The 10857-nt window shown below is 36.2% G+C and overlaps 1 protein-coding gene across 1 annotated transcript; it reads right to left on the reverse strand.

The window, feature by feature from the left end:
- Positions 1-604: 604 nt before the first annotated feature.
- mtres1 (mitochondrial transcription rescue factor 1) lies at positions 605-10621 on the reverse strand. Its single transcript, XM_069178635.1, has 4 exons — positions 10516-10621; positions 7268-7718; positions 6603-6675; positions 605-3091 (listed from the first exon to the last, which is right to left on the reverse strand). Exons 2-4 carry the CDS (start codon positions 7708-7710, stop codon positions 2909-2911), a joined length of 699 nt encoding a protein of 232 aa, XP_069034736.1. The 5' UTR covers positions 7711-7718; positions 10516-10621; the 3' UTR covers positions 605-2908.
- Between the last annotated feature and the right edge of the window lie 236 nt (positions 10622-10857).

The raw sequence follows: 10857 nt of genomic DNA on the forward strand, positions 1-10857 counted from the left end.
AAAGCACGGTTTATGAGCTAAAGTATGTGATAAGATACAGAATATGTGGAGAGTGAAAGCAAAAGTTTACATAGATTCTCGAAAATCAAAGGGTAAAAAAAGTGTCCCAAATGATGCAACAAATAAATTAAAAATATAAGAGGAAAAAACTTATATTTAAAAAAACAACAGGATTCAATTAAAGACAATGTATACAATACCTGTGCTTGTAAAGCATATTAAGTCAAGAGAGAATGTAGGCTAAAATAAAAGCAAAATGTATAATTAATAATAATAATTGCTTACACTTACTGTATATAGCGCTTTTTTGGACACTCCACTCAAAGTGCCTTACAGGTAATGGGGACTCCCCTCCACCACCACCAATGTGCAGCATCCACTTGTATACACTACATATACAGTATATAGTTACAAATACAGGTTACGAAAACTGAGAAAATCAAGAAATAACTGAGTGGATAAATTAAGTAAAATAAATTATCATAACCCCCAACGTGCAAGGGTTTTGCCAAGACTATACCTGAGCAGCTGGTATTGTTAGAGGCACATGAATTTGTTGTTCTCAGGCACAGCTTTGCTGAAAAAGGCCAATAATTCAGGCACAGTTGATTAAACAAATATTTATTGACAATAACAACAACAATACACACACTACACAAAGTTCTTTAATAACAGAGGAGGCAGCAGTGTTTTGGGTACCAGAAGCAGACAATAAATCTCGGTACCCAATGGTCGTACACGTTAACCTATGTACAATACAAGTTTACAAACAAGGTGTCCCAGAGACTTAATGTCCTAACCACCCAGAAAAATCCCAGACTCTTACCAAGTATTTGACTCTTAAATACATGTAATGCCTACAGAGGCCGAAATAAGACGCAAGATACCTTATAAACTAAAGTGATTAAATCTCTCTGCAAACCAGGATGCCACAAAATATATGGGAAATGATCTCCATATTCTAAAATGCACTCACTTAGAGAAGCCGTTTTAAGCCGGGGGACTCGAGAAACCCACGTTTTCTAAAAAAAACTACAGAATAGCAAGCTCTCTTAGCAAGGCTCAGATAGCTTCAATCGGGTCTTCTCGGATTATTTGGAAAAGAACCTCTGGCGTGGCAAGCTTTATGTTCTTTCTTCTGTCTCCACTCTCTCGTGTCTTGATCTGATCTTCTATGGTGTCTTTCTAGCCTGTAGATTGACACTTAATAATCTACCCAGAACTTAATTAAGGTAAACCTAGGTACACTTTACAGTCGCTTTGATCACTGAATCTGGACCCATGACATTTCTACCCAGTTGCTCCAACATGGTTTTCAACCTTTGCTGTTTAACAAGCTTGTCAGATCACTTGTTAATTACAAATCCTCTTACCAATAATGTCTGAAAACCAACAGCACTCCAAAAAAAAAACTAGCAAAAATCTGCTCTTTATTCATTATTTACATAATCCTGATAAGGTGGATTCTGTGTTGCAAAACACTGCTCTGCACAATATACGTAAACTGTTTGGGAGACTCATGATGAGTTCCAAAAGAATACTAACGGGCTGTAGAGATGGCCAATTAAAATATCCCTTCATCTCCATTTTGCCCCATTTACTTGGCCTTCAGGGAAAGGTAGGTGTCCTCAAGATAACAGAAGACTTAACACATAAATGCAAAAAAATGCATCCATATTTATTTCATGAGTAAAGGAAAAAAAGACATACACCAAGCCACAGAAACTTTGAAACTCATGAGACACTCTCAACCTTCAGCATACAGATCTTTGCAGTACAGTTCTTTTCAATATCTTCTCTTATGTCCACGTTAGAGGACTATATTGGCCAACTATATCACCAGTCCATGTTTTTTAACTGTAGACATGCCTGGGAGCAGTAGTAGTCTAGGGTAATCCACAAAGTACTGCGGGTTTAAAATGTCCAAGTGAACAACACTTGGTACTGGACTGTAGAATAAAAAAAGTGAAGAACAGACTGCATGTATTTTTTTAAATTGATTATGACTTTTCAATGTTTAAATCACAGGCACACTTCTGTATATCTGCAAAAATCTTTAAATGAATAAAAAAAAAACTCCCAGTATTTTACTGAACTGAAGCTTATTTTTATAGCTTTCTGACCCTGCAGCTGAGCTGGGACTCAGGCATTGGATTGAGCTATTCCAAAGCATATTTTCTGTGCTTTATAAAAGATTTTAAAATTTAATTTCGCTGTATTACTATAAAAGAATGTGGATGGAGAATTTTATTACAAAATCACTTGATGACAGAAGTCATGTTTTTTATTACTTTAATCTGATGGACCTCAACTAACATCACTTGAGTCTCCTCCCTGGGGATACACTGCAGTGGCCTAGACCAACTTACTGACTTGACAAAGCAGCACACCAAATATGCTATGTCAGTTAAACTGCAAACAGGACATACTTTAGGCACTGTTTATTTGAGATGAATAGTCATCTATTTGTCTCCGTCTTCTATGTATACTCACGTCAACCACAAGGTTGTTAAACCTCCTGTAAACATTCATTCATTATGAGATATAATATTAATATAAAATCGTATTAATCTAAAATATTTAGACAAAGCTTACATGATGGTATGCACATTAGTTCCGAACCATCTGTATGAATAGAAAAGCATTTTCAACATTCAGTGGGGAAAAAAAAAACATTTAGTGGATAGGGATAACTCATCACCTGAATATTTCACAAAATTCACCAGTTCAGTTCTATTGAAATCTCTGCCCCTTATATAATGTCTGCTAATTTTAAGCACATCTTTGTAAACAAAGGTACTGAAATATCTGCACCTCAGTCTTAAATTTAAAGAGATCTTCATCATTCTTGCAAAGCAATACTTGCAAGTATTGCTTTTAACCAATAAGAAACAGTTCTGGAAGAACCTTATTGTTTGAAAGCCTCCTGTTTTGGAAGTTTTAGATTTTTCCAGCGCCTCAAAATAACCTTGTATTTTTCACTGTCTTTGGTTTCTCCCGACACCTTTTTGAAAATCACCCTCATGAGTGTGACGGTGTCAGTATCTTTGTCTTCTTCAACAACAAGGTCCAATATGTCTCCAACCTTCACCTACAAAAGACATAAAAACAAAAGCTCTGAATTGCAATACTTCACCTCCAGAACTACTGTAACACAACCATTACTAAGACACTTACTGCCAGATGCACCAAAAAAGACCCGTTGCAGCTCATATGTACCATACTGTGCATTGCAGCACATTTATAAACACTGGTTGCTATGGCCAAGAAAGTATTGAAGAGCTGCAAACTACTATTTACATTTAAAATATAAAACATCTATTGTGAGATTTTAGCAAGTGATGACAACAGTGTGTGAGACTGTTGGAAATAATATATGAGCGATGTTGTTAACAAGATGTGTATAGCCTGCTACACTGCTGTCTGAAACAATGCCCCAGTCTATCACACCAGGACCACAACCTGAAATTAATGTCAAAAAGGGAGGCATGAAAAGACAATTATTTTTTCTAACATATCTTAATTTATCTGGCTGACATTTTTATCCTATGTAACTTACTTCATAAGGCTGGGCAATTTCATTGAAGCAATTCAACTGAAGTACTCTTCTGAAGGGTACAACAGCAGTACCCTTTTGGGCATTTCAAAATGTTCCTCTACAATGCTTCCTTTTCAGAGAAGAAATTGGAAATCCCATAATTCTCTTCCCTCAGAAGGTTAAAAAAAACATCTGTACTTAGGAGTAAACATATCATGGACTAACCCCGAATGCTTTGCTATGTTTTTAATTACAATGTTTGAATCATGTACCACTTGTACATTTATGGAACAGGAGTGATTCTTATTTATGTACAAATTCTGAGAAACTGCTTGAGGTTTTAGCTGCACGTGTAGCTTCTTACTCCTTTTATACTGGAGTAATGAGAAATGTTTTTTTTTTTTTTTAAGGCTTGTATTGTATTCTCCGGGCTTGCATTTAATAAATAAGCATAACTGGTCAAACATAAGACAATGCATACTGGAAGATATCAGCACATGCTGGCATTGGGTTGATAGTATTGATAACGCATTCCGAGCAGGAAACTGCAGATCATGTGGCTTGCAAGTCTGTGCCAGTTCCTAATTTGGTCTTCACATAATTGGAAGAGTATGGTAACGATACTGAACACTATTTCTTCTGTTGTACTAGGATGCACTAATTGTTACCAAAGTCAATGTCTCCTTCATTTGACAATTAAAGCAGACATAGCCAGGAGATGTTATTCTCACAATGACTTTTAAAGTTTTGCTGATTGGATATGCATTTCAAGTTCTTAAATATTTGTCATTTTTAGTGTAGCAATTTAATATATTATATACTCTGTACTTTCTCATTATACGAGCTTAATTCATTCCTAACAAACTACTCACACAGTACAAACTTGCATAAACAAAATTCCCATTACTTCCCACGTAATAATGTGCAATTGGTTATAGAACATTTTCTCTCTAACACCCAGACTTCACCTTAATATAGCACAGAATGGTTGCTAAGTTTGAAAGCAATAACATTCCTGGTTATCAATTTGAGTAACATGCTTAAAATCATCAGCTGATGCAAAAGCAATGGATAGGAGAACAGTAACACTCCTGCTCATTATGGTACAGTCCTGTAATTATTACAGTCATTAGTAAATCAGGTGGGGAGCTGCATCAGCATGCGTAGGCTGCAAAGGAACAAGTAATGGGTTTATTCCATGCTGAAAAAAAAGAAGGAAAACACGTTTTGGCCGTGGAGCCTTCTGTGTTTTCTTTCTTTTTTCCCCATCATGGAATAAACCTATTACTTGTTCCCTTGCGTCATTAGTAAATGTTAGGTACTATCCTGTACAGTATGCACTTAACACACACAAGCCCTTATTATAAAAAAAAAACATTAAAATGTAATAAAAAGTAAATTCCTTATCTGAAAAAAAGAATTTTGGTAATGCTTTACAGGAGCCCATCTCATAACAGTAACATGAAATGCTTAATCGATGAAAACACAGGTAAGAATTACTATACTATTACCATTTGTGTAAATGAAGAGTCATATATTGACAGTTCCTATAGCTGAATCCAATTTTTGAGCATAAGGTTACATCTCTTTAGTATACCTGGCTATAAATGCAATAAGCTTTTTACATTTGTGACTTAAATGCAAATCAAAGTGCTTTTGTAGTGAAAGCAATATTAAAATAATTACAAATGAGTAGAGGCCTCACTTTTTTTTCAGTAGGTGCAGCTGTGGCATGCAGCTGTTTTTGGAAGAAAGCCCAGAATATCAGATTCAACAACATGGCTGGCTAGCTTGTTCCATACTTCTACAGCCCTTTGTGTAAGGAAGTGAGTCCTGTTCTTGGTTTTAAAGGTACTTCCATTCGGTGTTTCTGAGAATTCTGAATACTTGAATCAGGTCTCCTCATAGTTGTCTCTGTTCAGAACTAAAAAGATTAAATTATGTTAGTCTGCCACTGCAGGATACTTATTGAACCTAGGAGCTGCAATGGCTCTTGCATCTTAGTTGAAAATTAAGCCTAATCATTAAGATCCAGAGCTTAGTTTGGGAGAACAGATCATAATTATTTAAACATTTTCTAAGGATTCATGGGCAAAATATTTTGTATTTCATACACATATTTCATGGGTTCAACAAAAGTGGCATACCGGAATTTAGATTTTACTATAAACATAAACAGAACTAAAGCAAAAGTGATTTATTTTCAGTCAATATACTGTAGACAGATTCCTTCATACAGAAATACAGACTAAGAAGTGATTTAATTTATCACGATACCATTAAAGGCACAGTAAGAACATAATTGTAGAGTAGAACTGGCATTGTTCTCCTCTTTTCACTTAAAGGTTTTTCCTTCTTTATGTAGAAATGAATAATTTACATTGAAAATAAAAAATAGCTAGTTTGTTTTAAGTGAATATTTAATCATTATATCTTACATATATCTATAATTGTAATTCTAATATTTTGTGAAACGGAAAGCAGCCTTTCCACTTTCTGGATGTACAGAGAGGAACTAATGATAATTAAAGTGGAGAAACACACATTTTTTTTTATAAATGTGATGGATGATCTACGACAACTCTTCATGTTAGCTGCGCATACTGTATTCAGTATACTTTTAAATGACGTAAACAGGTATTTGAAGACAGCAATTAATGGGAATTAAATACTGCTAAATGACAAGCATGATTTCCTCTTAGAGTAAACTATTCTAATAGTCAAAAATATTATAATTTTAGAAAACATTTGTGGAAGCTTTAAGTAAACTGAAGATGCTTATTACATACAGTGTATTCCAACTCATCATTGTCTAGAACTACAGCAGTGTATAAAATGATGACATCTTATATGATTATGTAAATCTTTTTTTATTTGACATTTTACATTTAATGCATTCAAATGCCAGCTTATAAAAAAAGTGACATTTATCAAGAAATCTGGAACTTTGAAACATAAAAACATGCTTCAGCTAAGATGCTCACGGCAAACATAAGATACATTTGCAATTGAAAGCCAAATACATAAAATAACTACTGCTAGATAATAAGAAACAATTACTCACTGTTTTGCTTTTTTTAATAAGTTTTTGTCCATTGAGCCTTAACTTGGTGCTGTAGAATGCATCTTCAACTTTGCTGAAAAAGCAGGGATAGAAGTTATGTTAATAACATCCTAGGTTATACTGACATATAACTTACACTAATTTATACTAATTTACACAATAACTAAATTTAAAACTATAATAATAGATAATTATTTTCATGATTGGGATTTCAAGCATATTGCACCTACATACTATTATTTATATACTATATATAAGTTGTATGGATAGAATAATAATCATCAATGAAATTAGAAAATTAAAAATAAGACCTTCTGAACCCATGATTTTAAAGATTCCATTTGTCATAAAAGCCATGCAACGTGTACAAAATGTTCCCCTGTAAAATTATTTGTAAAATAATTTAAAAAGACCAGTGGATCTACTAGTCTTCCCTGTGGGTAAACTGCTCAATCTACAGAAAATTAATAAATAATGAATAATCATATAGTTTCCTCACAGGGGATACTGGGACCCAGATACTTTTCAGACTCATTACCTTTAAGACTCCCGATAAAACCTGAAAAGCACTGACACGCATATAGAGGGCCATTTATTTGGTGCTGTGCATTTTGATTCACGTGCTCCCTAGCTTTCTACTGAGCCCTTGTGATGGGATCACTCACTTGCGAGCCATGTCCAAACCAGCTTTCATGATCAGATCATAACGAAAGGACTGCACCGCTTTCTCTAAATCTCTGTAGTCTCTGGGCAGGCCAGGGTCATCCTGGAGTTCCTCTTCACAGTCGCTTTCCTCTGGGTCAGTCTCCTCATCCTCCTCCTCCTGGGTCTTCTTTTTACTGCTCTTCTTTGCACTTTTGCTGCCTTTGAACCTCACAGGGAGCACAAACAAGCTTTGATATTGACCTCCAAGCTGGCCTGCACCCTGTTTCCCCAAAACTGATGATGGCAAGAAACATGGGCTCGAAATCCGGCCCTCATGTACTGTCCTGTGCAGCTCACCGGTACATCTCACCCTGCTTGTCACATGACAGGAAGTGTTCTTCCACAGTGAAGAAAGTCCATTCAACCTTCTCCACGTGTGAACTTGCAGCCACAACCCCCTCATGATCAAACCTAAGCACAGGAGACACACACAGCTGCAGTGATTTACGCAGTTTTTTGGTTCGCACATTTAAGGGGTTTGTCCATAAATCCATTTTCTAACCATTTCCTCTAATTCAGAGTCAGAGCCAGGGAGCCAGAGCCTATCCCGAAAAGCAACGGGCGCAAGACAGGATGCACCCTGGACAAGACGCCAGTCTTCCCAGAAACCAGTCTACCCACCACTATGTCTTTAGACTGTGTGAGAAACCCGGAGCCCCCAGAGGAAACCCAAACAAACACGGGGAGAACACACAGCCTCCATGCAGACAGCGCCCCAGGTCCAGAACTGAGACCGCAACGCTAACCACTGCGCCTCTGTGCCGTTCTCTGTGGTGTGTGAACGCTGCGAATAAAAGCTGATGATTTGCATTAAACACACATTCAAGGACCTTGCGCGGAAAACTGTTTGATAACAACTTAGAAAAACATCCACAGGCAAGAAATTTAGCAAAGAAGTTTAAAATATTATTACATGGATGTTAGCAGCAAAGAAAAAAAATGGATGAGAATCGTCTTCAGAAATATGAAAATCACAACCAACAAAAATCACCACCAAGAAATACCATAGAAAAGAAAAATTGCAGGTATGTTTCTATACAAATTCATTATTTTTCCTCCAAAATAAACCTGACAATTACTGCAATAATAGCACCTTGACTACACTGATATTGTCTATAGTAAACATAATTGCAATGTGGCTGTGGCCCATATGTAAAATTAATTGCAGTAAGTGTCAAATCAAGATTTTTGAAGCAAAATTTGATTTAAAAAATGTGATGGAGGAAATCTGCAATTTCCCTCACGGGATCAATGAAGCATCTAACTTTTCCACATTTGTAAAACTGTTCCAATTCAATAACCACAAGAGGGCAGTAAAGATACAAGGAAATAGTTGTACAGAAAGACACTAATTGTAAAGATATCTTCACATTGTGATAAAAGAATATGGAAAACATAACCATTACACATTTTTAAATTGCACTTCCCTGTGATTATACAGGTCGCATATAGCTAGATGGTTTATCAGCTTTTCCACAGCAGCAATTAAAAGTATATGCCATGTCATCATCAATTTCAATATGGGGTTTTCCTAAAAAGGTTATCCGGTTTTGAATATTTGAATTGGACTGTGCACCACAGCACAAACTATGTAAAATTATTAAATAAAAATATACAATTTCTGTAATTTAATTGTATATACTCCTATGTAAAATGATTAAGTTTAATTAGTGGGTTAAACAGATATTCAGATGCTATCACAGCAGTTGATACTGAGTCATGCTGATGGAGGAGTGAAAGTTGTGGATATTTGTTAGAACTGGTTAAAACATTTGTGAAAATGAAGAGTTTGATACAGTTGCAGAATGATTCCTGAGAGCTCTAAAGCAAACTGGTTGACAATGTTTGGTCACTAGCAGTCTGAATATTGAGAGTACAAAAGTGCCAATGACCAATGGAAAGTCAGGTGGTCATCTTAGTTTACCCATAACCACCTCTTATACCTTCAAAGACTGAGCTCAGCCCACCAGACTGAGCTGGTTGGTTCTGATGCCTCCATTTCGTTACGCGAGCCCATACTGAAAAACTGAAAATGTAATATGCAAAGGATGATGTCTGTCAAAAATAGATTTCACCTGCTTAAGCCAGTTTGCAGGTGAGGTAGCCTGACATTTGAAAATAAAATGGTGGACATTTTGGTTTATACAGGTTGCCCGTTTTTCCAAATTTTAATGTAATAAGAATGACCTACCAAGAGTGAAATCAGCTAGCCAGCTAGCTTTTCAACAGATGTTAGAGGTACTGTTTGCACTCCAACAAGAATTTTATAACACTTGAGCTTCAAAATCTAAAACCGAATGGGCCATTGATGAAATTTGCCAAGTTTCGATTTTATCAATGCAGTGGCTCCTGACAACCGGATTTCAGCATGTATCAGTTGCCTCTAGCATTATACCACCCATGTCGGGAGCTGATCAGATGCATGGAAATCAACCAGGACCAATATGCAAAGAAAAAAAGAAGAAAGAACTTACAACTTGAGCCTGTCACTAAAGAAGCTAAATAACGAAGCCCCTATTAAAACGAATCTACTTCACATTAGTGTAAGTGAATGTGTGTGAGGCATATATAGGTGCATACAAATGATTGGATAAGCAAACATGTCTTCATAATTTGTCCTGGATTTCCCACATTTTTGTTTTAATTTCAGTTTATCTCTGTTACCTTTTAAAGGATTTTCTGATTTAGAGGCAGATTAGTTTGAGGGATTAGCCATAATCCCAGAGATGTTCAAAAACATCAATAATTTATAAGCAACGTTTCATTTGCAACCTTCACATTCAACACAATAAAGAAATGCAACGTAAGTACTGGTACCTCGATTCTACAGACGAATAATGTTTTTCTAACTATACTTCATTGACAATGACAGTTCTTTTAAATTTCAGTCTTCCAGTAGTTGGTCTCAGACTATTAACCCTATGTCGTTCTTGTTGCTGTTTTACATCATGGTAATTTACTGAGCTTTTCTATGACGCACCTGAGTACATAACCTTGAGTAACTCGCCGAAGACGCTAATTGGAAATGTATTTAAAACACTTTTTTATTCTCGTCATCTGAACCTGAGTTCAGCATGATCCTAAACACAACCGAATTCTGTTCCAATAAATCCATGCAGTCCCTACACGCTGCATATATGAATTAAATCCACTTGCGTCACATTTCTATAAAAATATCGGTCCACGCATATCGTAAACGTGTACTTACAGAGCTACGAAAACGGCAGCACTTCAATAACTTCTGGAATTTAAAGCAGCCAGCGCACTTAACCTCCCACCTTTGATACGTTTTTGCCTCTCTCCTTCTTTGCTCTTTCACCTTGACCAACCAAAGAGAGCAACAGCACAGCTGTGAAAGAGTTACAGCTGCTGTAATGAAACTGAGCCTGCAGCTACAGCGCCCCCTAGAGTCAGGTGTATGTGCGGCATCTCCGGTACTATTTGAACGTCTTACCTAGTCCCACAAGATAACTCAACAAGCATATAAAATAACATAAAAATGTATACAGTTACCAGAGAGTAATACGTAAATAGCACATGGCATAATGTG

The sequence above is a fragment of the Lepisosteus oculatus genome, chromosome 2, assembly GCF_040954835.1.
Source record: "Lepisosteus oculatus isolate fLepOcu1 chromosome 2, fLepOcu1.hap2, whole genome shotgun sequence".
NCBI lineage: Eukaryota > Metazoa > Chordata > Actinopteri > Semionotiformes > Lepisosteidae > Lepisosteus > Lepisosteus oculatus.